The 17460-nt window shown below is 41.1% G+C and overlaps 1 protein-coding gene across 5 annotated transcripts; it reads right to left on the bottom strand.

Annotated features, from left to right (window-relative positions):
• Nucleotides 1–4172: 4172 nt before the first annotated feature.
• fyb (FYN-binding protein) lies at nucleotides 4173–16625 on the bottom strand. Of its 5 annotated transcripts, none has more exons than XM_014138161.2 (17): nucleotides 16441–16625; nucleotides 10830–11823; nucleotides 8838–8961; nucleotides 8144–8240; nucleotides 7999–8042; nucleotides 7706–7826; nucleotides 7406–7565; nucleotides 7130–7262; nucleotides 6946–6965; nucleotides 6759–6831; nucleotides 5682–5722; nucleotides 5445–5511; nucleotides 5227–5326; nucleotides 4974–5136; nucleotides 4845–4878; nucleotides 4655–4686; nucleotides 4173–4469 (listed from the first exon to the last, which is right to left on the bottom strand). In XM_014138161.2, exons 1-17 carry the CDS (start codon nucleotides 16441–16443, stop codon nucleotides 4447–4449), a joined length of 2229 nt encoding a protein of 742 aa, XP_013993636.1. In that variant the 5' UTR covers nucleotides 16444–16625; the 3' UTR covers nucleotides 4173–4446.
• Nucleotides 16626–17460: the final 835 nt, after the last annotated feature.

Here is a 17460-nt window from a genome sequence, read left to right as displayed (position 1 = left end):
TGAGTCATAATACCCATAAAACCTAGCATTCAAACAAGGAAATTGCTCTGACCAGGTTGCTGCCTGCAGGTTGTCCGCATGAGGTTCCTTGATTGGTGAAGCGTGTAGAGTTGATCCATAGTTCGGGGAATGGAAAATGGCGGCGAGTAGTGTGGGCGAAATTGAGAAAAAGTTGGTGAAGCAACAGCTGTGCTGGAATACGAACAATATGGGTATCAGTTCTGATTGTATGGAATGGGAGGATGAGGGCCAAGGACCAGAATGGTAGGTAGTGGAAAGACAGGAAGAAGAGAGATCATGATACAGAAAGCAGTGGAGCGTCTAGTAAAGAAAGCATAAAGAGAGCCAAGTTTTGAATCAAGAGTAGTGATGTGTTGGAGTGGAAAGTGGTGATAGTGTTTGATGAGACCACATGGCCCCACTTACACCCTATCCGACTAACCAATGCTTTAGAGAAAGAGGTAGGTTAAATGAAATTAGCTCGGTTTATTGCAAATGGCAGATTGTTAATATTGTGTGGTAGCCAGGCTCACCAAGAGAAGATTTAGAAAATGGAAAAGCTTAATGCGAAGAAGATTAAAAGCCATGTCCCTGGGGTCCCAATATCTATGTCCACAGATTATATTAAAATGTGAATGGAGGCAGACTTATTGAGGCCAAAAGGTTGATCAGTAGGAAAGAGGGTCAAAGCAGTGAAAGCTTTTCAGTGATGCTGAGGTTTGAGAAAGTCTTCCTTAGTGTCAATGTTAGAGAATTTGTCCCGTATGCGCTGCAGTGTTTTAAATGCCAAAGAATGGGACATGTAGCTGCTCAGTGTAAAGGAAAGAAACGGTGTGCCAAGTGTGGAGGGGCACATGATTATGGTGAATGTGGAAGCAATGTGATGGTTAAGTGCTGTAATTGTGGGGGAGAACACAGTGCAGCATTTGGTGGATGTCAGGTACAGAGAGAGGCTAGAGAGGCTCAGAGATATAAGATCAGTCATGATGTATCATATGCAGAGGCTGTAAAACAGGTTGGTGGAACTACAGTACGGACTGATGGAGCTTACATGGATGTACCTGTAGTAAGTGGTACATCCTGTCAGACTGATGGAGTTTACATGGATGTACCTGTAGTTAGTAGACCTACTGTCAGACTGATGGATCTTACATGGATGTACCTGTAGTAAGTGGACCTACTGTCAGACTGATGGATCTGACATGGATGTACCTGTAGTAAGTGGACCTACTGTCAGACTGATGGATTTTACATGGATGTACCTATAGTAAGTGGACCTACTGTCAGACTGATGGATCTTACATGGATGTACCTGTAGTAAGTGGACCTACTGTCGGGTCTGGTGCTTCTGCTGGTCCTGGCATGGTTTGGAGGCCTGTTCAGAAATCTTGTGCTCGTGAATGTGCGGTGTCAAAGGACATTTTGATTATGAATGAAGTTGACTTCATAGCTGTTATTGATAAGGTTATCAATACGACTCAGGTTGTGGAAAGCAGAAATGCCAGGTTGAAGGTTGTTGTGGAGACGGCATATGTTACAAATGGTTGTTGACATACTGAACAATCCTAAGGGTGGAGTGTTTCAGCATGATATAGATCAAGATTAATGGGGTGGGGGGGGGGGGGTGCTAGAAGATAGTAGGGATTTAATTTGGTTTTGAATTGTATTTTCATGGTAGTACAGATTTGGCCAGATCATGATTGATCGTACATTCCAGCACAGTAGGTGGCGGCATGCACTTAAACGATTGTTTCCTGACTGTCATGATATCATTTAAAAAAAACAAATTTATTTTACCTTTATTTATACAGTGTCATGACGTTGTATTAGTTAATGTGACGACTGTTGCTCATCGAATGATTAACGGTTTATAATTGCGTGATTAAATGAATTAAGCGATGAATCAAGCAATTATTAACTCAATTTAATCAATTTCTTTCAGGGCTTTACATACTTCTGGAACAGAGAAGGATGAAAAGGAAAACCTGGTGAAGGAGTGCACAGGGGTGTCAGGTAAATGTTTAGGGGGCTCAATTATACCTTTGACCTTTTCAAATAAACTGCCTGCATCTAAAAAATGCTGGTTCAAGGCTTTCAGAATATAAATTCTCTCAGTTACAATCAGAGTGTCGACCAACAATTGTTTAGGAAGCTGTGTATCTTTTCTGCACTCCAAACCTTTCACTACTTGCCAAAATTTGGATGGATTATTTACATTTTGTAAAGTAGATTTCAGGTAGTGGTCTGCTTTCAATTTACGGATCATAGCCACACCCATATTTCGAAGACGTTTAAAAGCCATCCAATCATCTGCCAAACCAGTCCCTCTTGCTTTAGCCCACACAGCATTTCGTTCCCTTATGAGTTCCTTAGTAAACCAAGGGTTATCTCTGCCCTTAAATCATCATAGAATCATAGAAGAAGGAGGAGGAAATGGTTCCAATCTTTTTTCCACCATTCGTTTTTCCCATATGGGATTTTATAAACACTTCAAATAAGGGCTGTGTTTTGTGTAGGCTTACTGTGGCGTGATGTTTTGATAACCATGTAAATCTCTCTCTCAATATTTTCACCTGTATTTTCCCCCCAAAATGAAATGCTAATTAGATGTTAATGTTGCTATCATAAATAACTACAAATGCCATTATGATCTGGACGAGACTGCCGACTCGAGACAAAGGTAAGAGTCTCTGTGTCACGACACCGACGGATGGTGGCTCGGCGGTCGTCGTCGCCGGCCTACTAGCTGCCGTCGATCCTTTTTGTTTCACTTTCTATTGGTTAGGTCTAGGTAGGCACGCACCTGTTTTGGGTTAGTTATTAGTAGGGGGGGGGGTTATTTAGTTTAGCGTAGTATGTCTGTGTTTGTGCGTGATTATGTTCCTTGTCAGGTTTGTGTGCTTGAGGAACGTGTGTTTTTTTTCCCCCTCTGCCTGTGGTTGGGTTTTTGTGTTTTACCACCGCAGAAGTATTTGAGGGCTGCGTCCCTATTTTCTGACGACCATAACAGTTTTCTTGAATTAAAGTGTGTTCAAGAATTCACTGTCTCCTGCGCCTGACTCTACCTCTCCTGCTTTCTTGAGCCAGCCGTGACACTCTGGATGAACTACCTAATGTTAGCTAAATGTAGTAATAAATAAATCAATTGGCTACATTTCTTTGAATTTACAATTCTGTGAACTGTCTTGTGCAGGTTTTAAATTGAATCAGTACCTGTTAGCAAAGGTGTCAGTTAAAGATGACGTACAAGAGGGTTTTGTAGTCTTGCATGATGCCTACTTTGATGCTAATGATCATTTTTGAATCTGAGTAAATAGAGCCAAATATATTGATGAAAGTCACCTTGTTAGAGATTTACATGGTTATCAAAATGCCACGCCCTTATTTTAAGTGTTTCTAAAATTACCCATGGGAAGAATTACTGGTGGAAAAGCGATTGGAACCATTTCTCTGTTTGATAGCTGGGTATCATGACACCTCCACTGTGGCCCTCTATTATATCTCAGTGGTAGGATACATTGCTGCCAGTACTAGCAGGTCAAGCAAAGAACTAAAATGAACAAGTCACTCAGTCAAACTAATTATGATTCTCGAGTCAGTAAAAAGAGTAGTTAAAAAAGAACAAATCGTTTGCGAACTGCAGATCACTAATGGACTCTTACTTTCAGTAGGTCTACTGTCACGACTCCTGCCGAGGGTGACTCCTCTCCCTGTTCGGGTGGCGCTCGGCGGTCATCGTCACCGGCCGACTAGCTGCCACCGATCCCTTTTTCCTTTTCTGTTGGTTTTGTCTTTATTGGTTTCACCTGTGTCCCATTAGTGATTAGTTGGGTATTTAAGCCCGTTTCCCCACCTGTTCTGTGTGCGGACTTATTTCTGTCTTTCACTGTGTTGTGTGTAAGTGAAACGTGTTTTGGGTCCTTGTATTTTGTGATTACACCCTGTTGTTTTTGGGTGTATACTCTCTTTGACGGTGCATTTATTAAAGCACGATAGCAAATGCTCTTGTTTCCTGCGCCTGACTCCACACCCATTACATCAAGCGTTACATCTACAATATGACATAACTCACCTGTCAGGTGAGAATCAGGTGACAACTGATCTGACATGCTATATTTGGCATCAAATGGTAAATAATTTTTTTGATGAAAATGTATCATCATCATTACACCTTTTGTTTTCAATCAGAATTTTAATATCTCTTGTTGAATATAGAATATAAGCATTGAAATACACTTTCAATATAAAAATGTAACATTGTATATCATTTAGGCTTATTCAATGCAAAGTCACAGTTATTCATAAAGGGAGGAAATGTCTGTGGACTGTGTTCTTGAATGAAAACCACTTCACCTCAAAATAATCACAGTAAATTAGATAAAGGTTGTTGATATAAACAAGAAACCCCCCAAAATACAAATATCGGCATCACTTTGTGGACAGTGTTCAGTCGTTGTCATAGATGCAATCTGCAAAGAAATGACAGCTATTAGAGATGACTGATATTTGTGAAAAAAAATTCTCAGACAAGAAAAACATATCAGCACCATATTGCAAGAATAAAATTCATAGCGTTGATCGCTTGATCTTCTGATTTAGCATATATTATGATATTCATTATTAAATGCCATTGCATGTCAAGTCTGAAACATACCATCACCAATGTCATCATAGATATCAGCATCTCTGTAAAAGCAAAACAGATGATTGGTATCAAATTCTGGGTATTTCATATCCAAGCATTTTTCTCTGCAGTTTAGTAAACTGTTAATTACATACTATACAGTATATTACATGTATTTATGGATGTGATTTTGTATTATCTGTTTTTGTGATGTACTTACTCTACTACAATATGGCTGGTCAAGACGTAGCCAACTGAAGGAGAGAGAGATCATTGAAGTTAGTCCCCTTGCAGATTTGTTTTATTGCAGAACGCCTATGTATCATACTGAGGATTCATTATTACTCACACTTGCCCTCCTTGTTTCTGCAGATGAGTTTGTTGTCTACAGGCTTAACGATAACATCCAGAGTCTCCCCAGGTCTCAACAGCAGATCTTTACTGCGCCACTTCTTATTGGCCAAGGTGGAAACGATGGTCACCTGATAGAGTACCTGGATCTCCCCATCATACTATAGGTATGAGAGGTCAGGTTTGAGGGTCGAACGAATGTACAAAAAATGTACAATTATAAATGTAAATTGTGATAATAGCCAAATTACCTTGAACTTCTTTCTGAATTCCTTCTCTTCCTTTTCAAATTTCTTTAGCTTTTTAGTATCTTTGTCCTCAGCCTTACCCTTGGCTTTACTTAGTGGGAGACTGAAGAGAGAAAAACGGGACATTATCAAAATGCTTCTCAGTGGATGATAAGAACATTCTTAAGTAATTACAGCGACTTTGTTTAAACACTGGTCAAAAATATTCTCTCTGTCATTACCTGCTGATAGGTGGAGGCAGATGGAAGTTATTGGTGTCAACATCATCATAAATATCTGAATCACTGACTTCAGAAGATTTTTTTAGAACAACAAAAGATACAGAGAAAAAATATCAAGAACACATTGAAATGGAAGGGAAGTTAACAGTACTTCTCAAACTTCTATTCTTCAGTTGTTGTAATGCCACCGACACAGAACACACATAGTCACTCTGCATATGAATCATATTATGTTACCAGTATTTCCTGTCTGGTCAAACTGGGAAGGTGGGGATACTCTGAAAATGACAAAAACTGAATTAAAATATTAGTCCATGTTATGTCTGGTGCAAGTTCATTTTATTGATTGTGGGTTAATTGTAATCAAAAGGACACGAATCAATACAGAGAATGGTAGAGCATGGTGTGTGCAACGCCAGGGTTGTGGGTTCGATTCCCACGGGGGGCCAGTACAAAAAAAACAAAAAAACAAAAAAAAAATGCATGAAATGAAAATTAAATGTATGAAATGTATGTATTCACTACTGTAAGTCGCTCTGGATAAGAGCGTCTGCTAAAATGACTAAAATGTAAAATGTAAAAATGAGAATCTAGCATTAATAAAACAAAAAACAGGTCAACAAATCACAACCAATTGAACTATGATTAGAATAATTTTTTTAACACCTGTACATAGAACATTGTATGTGAGTGCATCTACAGTAGATGTATAGACAGAAATGGGGAAGGTTGTTCATTCATTAAAGGATGTAAAATAAGTATTTTATTTAATGATTTACAGTGCTTGACTTGGGCAGGAGCTCACCAGAGCTAAGTACCATTACCCCAAACTTTCTACTGCTTGATAGAATATTAGCTCAATGGTATTGTGGAGCTCCTGCACCTAAATATTAACAGCACCGGGACCCAAAATGAGTACTAGCACCTATTTCAGTCCAAGTCAAGCACCGATGTTTTAAGTATGATTTCATTAAATTATTCAGTAGTGAAGTAATGAATCCCTTCAGTCCCTCCTGATTAGTGCTTTGATATTTTGGGTTATCGGGTTAGGAGGTAATTACAGTGTATTTCCTGATCCATCTTATGGTATAACTCAATTTTGCTGCCTGGGCTTTTCCTCCACTGGTCGAAGCCCTTAATAAACATCCAAGAGCAAGGTTTAGGAGGGGATCTGGAGTCCGACGGGCTAGGGCTGCACATACATACTTATTCACATACTTACACACACACAGACACATGCATAGAAAGTATACACTCACAGATGAATGCACACCAATGAATCTACACCATCATAGTGCAACATGATATTCTCACCTGACGTCGAAGCTTGAATCGTCAAGATCATCATATATGTCACTATCCTCATCAGGAGGTGGAGGAAGAACCACTAGGAATGACCAAGATAAAAATGGAATCTAGATTTAACTAAAGTCATTTGTGACCACATTGCCATATTGTGTTGTTTAGTTTCAATATTACGTTTTGGTCATTTGAAACTTACCTCCTGCACTCTTGATCCCACTGGAATGAGGAGGACATCATTTCATTGGATCACATAATTACACAATCAAAAGACAGAAAGGAATTCATGCAGTGCATTACTATAATAAGGTATTCATGTCTTTCCAATGGTTATTTGTCTCAAATGTTTTTTACAGTGTCAGCAGGTTCGAGAGCCATTTTACCTGCTGAGGTCATTCTGAAAGGCCACATCATCGTATACCTCTGGTTCGTGTTCCATATGACTGGATATAGACACACCCTGACGCTTCAGGGTGTCAAAGTCAATCTCAACAGACTCAGTCTTCACATAGCCATCTGCAAATATACAGAGCACATTTTAGTCTTGCACATGAAGAACAGTCAAAAGGATGTGAGGGAGAAAAGTAATCTGGAATAGGAGTGAAGAGGAGAAGCAGGAGGGGGAGGGGGAGGGGGAGGGGGAGACAGCTGTCACTTACAGGAGCCGTCCTGTGACCTCCCTAGCCAGCGTCCCTCTGGGTTGTCCAAAACACGCATGATGTCAATAGACTCTCCCTGCTTCAGCCCCAGGTCCGTCTTACTCCCTTTACTGTCCACTCTGGCCTGGACCCTGTGGATGACCTTCAGTGGACCAGTCAACTGCCACATAAGGAAACATAAATACATGATAGAAGATTCAGCGTAAACACATTCACTTCATAAATAGTATACCGGATGGACTCTACAATACAGCAAGATCTAGGGGAACTACTGAACAACAGGCTTTTGCAAACACTTACTTTGAATTTCTTTTTGGCCTCTTGTTCTTTCCTCTCACGTTCTTTCTGTACTTTCTTTTCCACCTGTCGTTTTGTCTCCTCCCTCTCTCTCTTCTCTTGCTCCTTTGATTCCACTGCCCCCCTGATGATAAATAAGTGTCAGTGGTGTTAATGCTCACTAGAGGGCAGTGTTCATATAAAACTATAGACTTGTCTCATAGAGTCCTCTGCCTCTATGTCTAAAACCTGTTCCACATTTCACACATTGGTACAATAGAAAAAGTTGAAAAGAACTTGGAGGGAATCTTTCTCACCATCTTTCATCAAGATCTTCATACATTTCATCACTTTCACTGTGCTATTGGATGAAAAAGATGCATTCAGAATACTGTAAGCCTGTATGGTGGTATTTAATAAAATACATAGGCCTAAATTGGACAAATTAGGAAAAGAATTCACCTTAGTGTTTTGACTAGGATGTCCTCCAGAGTGAGGGGGTGGAGTATTGTTAATTAACCCCACATCATCATAGTTCTCATCTGGGTCAGGTTGGATTCTGGAAGCAGAGACACAAAGTCAGCCAACTGGCCAAAATGAACCATCACATCACAATGGAAATAAGGTCAGTGGACAAGTATGCCACTGGGCATAGACATCAATTCAACATCGATTCCATGTTGGTTCATTGTAATTTCATTAAAATGATGTGGAAACAACGTTGATTCAACCAGTGTGTACCAAGTGGGATTCTACTTTGAAAGTTACTGAGGGAAATAATGAATAATAGGATCTCAACAAAAAAACTGGGTTTTGTGAAAGGGATGGTGTGCTGTTTCTATGCTCTGAAGCAAGTACAGTGTGTCTCTACAGGCTTATGTGCATTTTAATTATGTATGTACTTCACAGGAGGTTGGTGACAACTTAATTGGGGAGGACGGGCTCGTGGTAATGGCTGGAGTGGAATGGTATCAAATACATCAAACATGGTTTCCATGGGTTTGATTCCTTTCCATTAGCTCTGTTCTGGCCATTACTATGAGCCGTCCTCCCCTCAGCAGCCTCCTGTGATGTACTTCAATGCCAGTAGTGGTATTCTCTAATATCGTCCGGTTTTCACACGACTCTCCTCTGATTATCAGAGTCCGGTACTCACATGGCTTCTGGTGGTCGTGGGGGCAGGCTAGGGGCCATGGGGTGAGAGGGCAGGGGTGGGGCCATATGGTTACTGGGGTGAGAGGCAGGGGGTGGGGCAACAGATCCCTTTAACCCAGCAGGACCTTCAGGGGAGACAATACAAGCCTTTAGATGACCTCCTCACGCATACAGTGAAGAAGGAAATTGCATGAACATGTTAATTTTCAAATCAGCTGCATATAGTGATTGAATACAAGCATTTTGCTACACCCGCAATAACATCTGCTAAACATGTGTATGCAGTGGCTGATTTAGATATAGGCGACATGGGCAGCCGCCCAGGGCGGAATGGTGACATTTGCACGATCGGTTTTCTATTGATCATTTGCACGTCACATCAATGATATGATGTCACCGTGTGGGACTTTTTGGTCAATTAACCTTGTCGGAGTGGGTGCACTGGTTCTAGTTTGTGAGCTAGGCAGGCTACTGACTGGGAAGGTCTCCCACTCCGAAGTACGAGATTGGGAGGGGGGTGGGGGTAGGGGTAGGTTGACCTCAGGTCTCCCCACTGGAAGCCCGAGGTAGGGGGAGCGGGGGAATCTATCAAATAGCACACCTCTAACTTTGTACAGTACTAATGCAATTAGTAAAATCAGTCACACTACGAAATGCTACCAAATAAACCACAATTCATTCATAATACTGTGAATATATAGTTTCACAGACATATTGTTGCATTTTTTTCTGGTTTGTGCGAAATCGTTAAGAATAATATAAAACCAGTCTGCACACCACCAAGGTGAATTACTTTAGTCTTGACTCTTGGGATGGGTAATGTATTGATGCTCGAGTGCCAAATCAACACAAATTCATTTCTATTTGTCTTTGTTACTTATTTTTGATATTTATGAGTCTCGTTTTTGTATATGTTTTCATATTTATAAATATTCGGATTATTTATTTGTGTTGTTCCAAATGTCTGAATAAATATTGCAGTTAGTGCAGAATGGTGCTTTTTTTTGTTGTTTGGGGGGGGTCGCCCAGGGATCCATACAAGCTAGAAACGCCACTGTGTGTAAGTGACAAATACAATTTCATTTTATAAAGCATCAGTCCTGCTTCTTCTGTGGATGTTATTCTGTAGTTGAAAAGGAGAACAGCAGAGTTTGAGATGACCCTTGTACTCTTGGATACCTGGTTACTGAATATGTTGATTTTCAACCTGCATGTAGACAACAATCATTACTCAAATCAATAAATAGAGTCTGTAACAGCTTTGGCCTACATTCTCACCAGGGGGAGTGTGGAATTCACATTGGATTGTTCTCTCTGCTGACTAACAGTAATGCATGCAAACCATGCTGAAATCTGTCTTTAGTCAAAACCATATCCACATGTGGATCCAAAACTGAAACCTTTCACTTGAATATGTGCCTGTTTAAAGAAGAACTTCCCAGTTAGGGTGCAAACAGCTGTAGAAAGGAGGAAGAAAAAAAGAGAAACTAGAGAGGGATCTCATTTAGGGGAAGCATTCATTTCTGCATCTTTGGTTTTACATTTTGACGTTAAATTACAACACAGCTGCATGTTTAACTTCACTTCTTCTTTATGTAACAGAGCTTATAGTATAAAGCAATGGACTGTACTGTAAAGCAAATTCAACAGCTCTAATCTGTCTCTCAGTTGTCAGATTCTGTCTTGTGATGAAGACCTATGATGCAGCCGAGTGTGTGAGTGAGTGTGTACTGTACGTGTGCATGCATGTACATGTGCGCGTGTGTGTGTGTGTGTGTGTGTGTGTGTGTGTGTGTGTGTGTGTGCTCTACTACCTGTCTCTGGGGGTTCTGATCAGTGGAACATACAACCACATAAACCTCTCTGGTCTGGGTGCAAGATGGAAAGTCTGAACAACTGCAGCATGTTTAGAAAACCACAGCAGAATCGTCTTCGCTATTGATGGATTTGGCCTTATGTGATTTATTAGTTACGTTTGAGACAGAACACTTACCATCGGTACTAGCCTCTGTGCCCTTCTTGAACTTTTCCAAGTTGACCCTAGGAGGCCGGTTGGGTTTGGCTGGCACAGTTCCTAATGCCAGGAAATTGGGCATGGGGTTTAATTTGGGGGGGGGCGGGCTACTGTTGCTCAACCCCACGACCAGGGAGGTGGAACCCAGGGGCTTCTTAATGAAGCTGGGTTTCTTACTGGCTGTAGGTTTAGGAAGACAAGAGTCGCTGGAAGTGAGGGGAAGTTTGGCTATTTCCTTTACCCCATTCTCAGATAGGGTGTCTTCTCTATTGAACATGTTCTGTGCAGTCCTGAAGTTGGAGGGTTTGAGGATAGAAGCTGCTCCCAGCGGTTTGGTTGTAGAATCCACTGCTCCATCCACACTATCCTCTGTCTGTAGACTCATCTTTGCAATGGAGATTATGTTTTTTTTGGAAGGGGGTATTTTGGGTGGGATGGAGTTCGAGGTACCCCCACTATTGTCAGGTTTGGGGCTGCTGTCTTTGACCCAGGAGGGTTTGGCCACACCCAGGGGAGGTTTGGGAAAGGCAGACTTGGTGTCAGACAAGGTCAAGCTCAGAGAGGGTTTCTGGAGAGGGAGTTTGGGCAAAGGGCTTTTGACCTCAGCATCCTGGGATATCTCTGGGCCAGGAGGTTTGAGTTTAAAGGGGTACTGTTTGACAAAGGATGGTTTGCTGTCCTCTTGGGTGTTTCCAAACTTACTAGGGATCACTTTGATTTTGGGCAAGTCCCTGACTTCTGGAGCGCTCTTGGTGGAGATGGTGCTCTTGAGGAAGTTGGGTTTGGGCGCGGTGGACGCTGCGCTGCCTGAGAGGCTGGTCTCCAGGGCAGGTTTCTTAGGCTGGATAGGGGGTCCTGAGGACAGGGTGGCGTGCACTGCAGCTTTTGGACGTTCTGAGGAGATACCCTCTGTGGCATTTCCCCCCGTGTTGAAGCGAGCCATGATGGCCTTCACATCAGACTTGTTGTCCTGCTGGCAGGAAACAGAGAAAGACTACTGAGGAGGAAGTTTGCTTTATGTATACACTCTCAGGAGTTTCCGCTAATGAATATGAATTTGAGGAAGATGGAAACATTTAATGTCATTCACATCAATATTGCATTATTGATTCATTAACCACCATTGAAAATGTCTCTACTATACAAACACAGGCACATTTAACGAGGGAGCTAGAGAAAGGAGAGAGGGAGAGAAGGAGAGAGACAGGAGGGAGGAAGCAGGAGGTTGTAACAATTGTTCAATAACTGACATTCAGAAATTACTTCAACTTCCACACATACAGCTGCTCATTCCAAACTAATCACAACATCTAAGAGAAAGGTTGCTCTATGATTTTACAGCTCAGATTGAGTTTCATCAAAGGACGGACTCTAAAAATGATCCTAAGCCTTCTGACCGAACCCTGAGTAAGCTATATTGTGTTTGCACCATGTTGGTACTTTTAGCCACTTCAATCTCACTGAAGTAAGCCAACAATGATTCACTTACCTCTTCGTGTCTTGAGGTGCTAAGAGCACTTAGACCCTCAGGACCCAGTGTGTGACAGATCACACAGGAAATGTAACAAAGTCATGGTGCTAAACAGGAAGTGGACACATAGGTGTTTTGTGCTCACATTACTTGATTAACCCATGCTCTGCTTTGTTTTTCATAGTCAATATAGTTGGTCTAACGATAATGGTTCTACTACTTACTATTTGACAAAAACAATATATTGAATGGCTGGCTGTTAAAATATAATTACAATGACCTAAAATGGCCAAAATAATCAGATTACCACTCTATGATGAAAGAGTTCTTTAACTTCTGTGTCCGCCTACATTGTTGCTGTAGCTGTAGTCTCTTGTCAATACTGTATTTCCACGCTCAAGATGCAAATTACAAAAAATATGTTTATTTGTGTTCTGTCTGTGTGAACTGGTACCATAGGTTCTGGGAACTCTACTCTGGTGTGAGGTTTTGAACATGCATCTGTTATAAGCTGCACTAGTGATAGCTGCAGTAAAAGACTACTGTATGCTCCATGTTGTTGACAATAAGGGACAGGTGGTGGATGGCTTTCCTCTTGTAGCACCACACCTCACATTAATGAGGTTTGTTTGAATCGAGACAGAGTAACCTATCATGAGGAAGTGCTGATAAGTCCGGAGGACAGACATTCCTATTGCACAAGGCTGACGGCCGCCTGGCCAGGGAGGAACAAACTGCGCTGTTGTTGAACTTGGACAGACAATGGAGACAGCTAGGGGGGCAGAAGTGTCCATAAGAAGTGGCATCAACTAATCAATTAATGGAACATATGTTAACACATGTTCCACAGTGTATTGTTTTTAATGAATACACAAATAGCCTAATATATTGTGTCATGTCATATAAAGAGCAACAACTTGTCACACAGCCACAGAGGGAGATTACTTATTAGGTATCTGAATATCATTCCCACTGGTTCTGCTTAAAGCAGTCAATGCACGTGACATGTTCAATCATTAGCTAAACACTACCTTTAGCCTCATTGGTGAGCATGCATGACTATTGCTCAACTCCGTAGTTTCCCCACAGAAACGACACGGAATCCACTTCAGCTGGAATCCACTTACAGTGGCAAGAAAAAGTATGTTAACCCCTTGGAATTATCCGGGTTTCTGCATAAATTGGTTATCAAATTTGATCTGCTCTTCATCTAAGTCACAACAATAGACAAAGATGTTGTGCTTAAACTAATAACACACAAATTATTGTATTTTTCTTGTCTATATTGAATACATAATTTAAGCATTCACAGTGTAGGTTGGAAAAAGTATGTCAAACCCTAGGCTAATGACTTCTCCAAAAGCTAATTGGAGTCAGGAGTCAGCTAACCTGGAGTCCAGTCAATGAGACAAGATTGGAGATGTTGGTTAGAGCTGCCTTTCCCTATAAAAAAGACTCACAAAATTTGAGTTTGCTATTCACAAGAAGCATTGCCTGATGCAAACCATGCCTTGAACAAAAGAGATCTCAGAAGACCTAAGAATTGTTGACTTGCATAAAGCTGGAAAAGGTTACAAAAGTATCTCTAAATGCCTTGATATTCATCAGTCCACGGTAAGACAAATTGTCTATAAATGGAGAAAGTTCAGCACTGTTGCTACTCTCCCTTTGGAGTGGCCATCCTGCAAAGATGACTGCAAGAGTAGAGCGCAGAATGCTCAATAAGGTTAAGAAGAAACCTAGAGTGTCAGCTAAAGACTTACAGAATATTTGGAACATGCTAACGTCTCTGTTGACGAGTCTACGATACGTAAAACATGGGAGGACACCATGGAAGAAGCCACTGCTGTCCAAAAAAAACATTTCTGCATGTCTGAAGTTTCCAAAAGTGCACCTGGATGTTCTGTGGACAGATGAAACTACAGTTGAGTTGTTTGGAAGGAACACACAACACTGTGTGGAGGAAAAAAGGCACAGCACACCAACATCAAAACCTCATCCCAACTGTAAAGTATGGAGGAGGGAGCATCATGGTTTGGGGCTGCTTTGCTGCCTCAGGGCCAGGACAGCTTGCTAACATCGACGGAAAAATGAATTCCCAAGTTTATTAAGGACAGGAGAATGTTAGGCTATCTGTCCGCCAACTAATGCTCAACAGAAGTTGGGTGACGCAACAGGACAACGACCCAAAACGCAGAAGTAAATCAACAACAAAATGGCTTCAACAGAAGAAAATACGCCTTCTGGAGTGGCCCAGAGTCCTGACCTCAACCCAATTTGAGATGTTGTGAGGCATGACCTCAAGAGAGCAGTTCACACCAGACATCCCAAGAATATTGCTGAACTGAAACAGTTTTGTAAAGGGGAATGGTCCAAAATTCCTCCTGAACGTTGTACAGGTCTGATCCGCAACAACAGCAAACATTTGGTTGAGGTTATTGTTGCCGAAGGAGGGTTAACCAGTTATTAAATCCAAAGGTTCACATACTTTTTCCACCCTGCACTGTGAATGTTTACACAGTGTGTTCAATAAAGACATGAAAACCTATAATTGTTTGTGTTATTAGTTTAAGCAGACTGTTTGTCTATTGTTGTGACCTAGATGAAGATCAAATTTTATGACCAATTTATGCAGAAATCCAGGTATTTTCAAAGGTTCACATACTTTTTCTTGCCACTTACTAGTTCATGTCCCTTACAAATGTAGCTATTTGGAAGCTAATCATTATTCAACAAAGATCTAAAGGGGAATGTGTTTCTGTCTGTTATGGATGTGCTAAAGGCAGTGTGACAATGCTATCTCATGTTTATGACTTTACAGACACAGTGGGTTTCACTTGTCTAACGGCTACTATATGTGTCACAAAGACAGTGAAGAAGGTCCTTTCAGCATCCTCCTGTCTAGCAGGAGTAAATTACAGCCAATAACAGAGGTTCTACGGTAACACATTGACTTTTTGATACATGAGATTAGTTGGCTGTGAGCTGGGGATTATTTTGGTATGATATGGCCTGGAGCAGTTACATAAAATCCATGGGTGAAAAAAAAGTAGGCTGTTGTAATTAAGATTACTTAGTATTAATGATTTTTCCAACAAAATAACTAACCTCCTGACACGCTAAGGAGAGGTCAGTGTCTTAAATGTTGTCCTTACAGCTCAATAAAGGATAGCATGTCTTGAGTAAAAGCAAAGAGGAACCAAAGGTTTCAAGTTGAAAAGGCTGTATTACACAATCCAGACTGCCACAACCCTGTTTAGCAAAACTGCTTTGAACAAGGACTTCTCTAATGCAGAGGTTACTACTCTAATAAGAAAAAACAAAAAGACATCTACGAACTTTTCTAATCTCCATCTCATAGCGCTTTCATAAAACTTCCAAGAAAAATGTGCATAGAAAACAGGGCACCGTATAACAAAGAAAATGAAAATAGAATAGCATATATTTACAAAACTATAGTAATGAATCAATGGGCTACCACCTGCTCCTACCTGCCACTACACTACATTGTACAACAAGGACTGTAAACAAACAGTAAAGCTTTCCCAAGTTAAATATTCTGCCCTGTTTACATGTATATCCTACTACCATTCACTTTTTATGTATAAACCCATTTGGCACTGACCTGTACATACTTGCATTCTCATGTTTCTTTAACTCTCATTGCAGTTCTTGTGTGGTTTTTAATCAGACTTTTTTTTATTTTATCTATGTTATCTAAGTTATGATCTATGTTATTATTATCATTGCACTGTTGGAAAGATCTCTCAAGGTTAGAATTTCACTGTACCACAGGAGGATGTTGGCACCTTAATTGTGGAGAATGGGCTCATGGTAATGACTAGAGTGGAATGAGTGGCATGGTATCAAATACATCAAACACATGGTTTCCAGGTGTTTGATGCCATTCCATTTGCTCCGTTCCGGCCATTATTATGAGCCGTTCTCCCCTCAGCAGTCTCATGTTCACTGTACTGTTTTACTCCTGTTGTATCCTGTGCACGTGGCAAATACACTTTGAAAGTTGAAGCTAGTTATACAGCAGCTAATAAAGATACAGTACCATTTACTTCTCAGGGTCTCAACACATGATGATATGATTGTAAGGCTGGTACTCACCATAGTGGGAACAGTCAGCGCCCAGGGAATCTATCTAGTCTGTACGTGGGCTGGTGGTCCTTGGGTATGGGAGAGTCTTTGTTTGTGCATGTGAATGAGTTCCTCTGTGTGTGTGTGTGTGTGTGTGTGTGTGTGTGTGTGTGTGTGTGTGTGTGTGTGTGTGTGTGTGTGTGTGTGTGTGTGTGTGTGTGTGTGTGTGTGTTTGTGTAAGCATTTGTGATCTCAGTGTCTGTGTGCTTTTAACAACTTCCCCTCTCTGCAGAGGGACTCCTGTTGAGTCGTAAGTACGGCAGCCTTATCACTTTCTATCCATCTCCTGTATTTGCCTATTCCGAGCAGCCCCACTGCTGTTTCCATCTCCACTGAACCACCAGTGTCACATGTCTACTGTAATGTTTGTCATGTGAAATACGGCCTCTCTCCTCCTCTGGACTACCGGTCAAAAGTTTTAGAACACCTACTAATTCAAGGGTTTTTCTTTATTTGTTTTACTATTTTCTACATTGTAGAATAATAGTGAAGACATCAAAGCTATGAAATAACACATATGGAATCATGTAGTAACCAAAAAAGTGTAAAACAAATCAAAATATATTTTATATTTCAGATTCTCCAAAGTAGCCACCCTTTTGATGGCAGCTTTTCACAATCTTGGCATTCTCTCTACTAGCTTCACCTGGAATGCTTTTCCAACAGTCTTGAAGGAGTTCCCACATGTGCTGAGCACTTGGTGGCTGCTTTTCCTTCACTCTGTGGTCCGACTCATCCCAAACCATCTCAATTTGATTGAGGTCGGGGGATTGTGGCGGCCTGGTCATCTGATACATCACTCCATCACTCTCTTTCTTGGTAAAATAGCCCTTACACAGCCTAGAGGTGTGTTGGGTCATTGTCCAGTTGAAAAACAAATGATAGTCCCAGATGGGATGGAGTATCGCTGCAGAATGCTGTGGTAGCCATGCTGGTTAAGCGTGACTTGAATTCTAAATAAATCACAAACAGTGTCACCAACAAAGTACC

The sequence above is a fragment of the Salmo salar genome, chromosome ssa13, assembly GCF_905237065.1.
Source record: "Salmo salar chromosome ssa13, Ssal_v3.1, whole genome shotgun sequence".
Classification (NCBI taxonomy): domain Eukaryota; kingdom Metazoa; phylum Chordata; class Actinopteri; order Salmoniformes; family Salmonidae; genus Salmo; species Salmo salar.
This window is presented reverse-complemented; position numbering and strand designations above follow the sequence as displayed.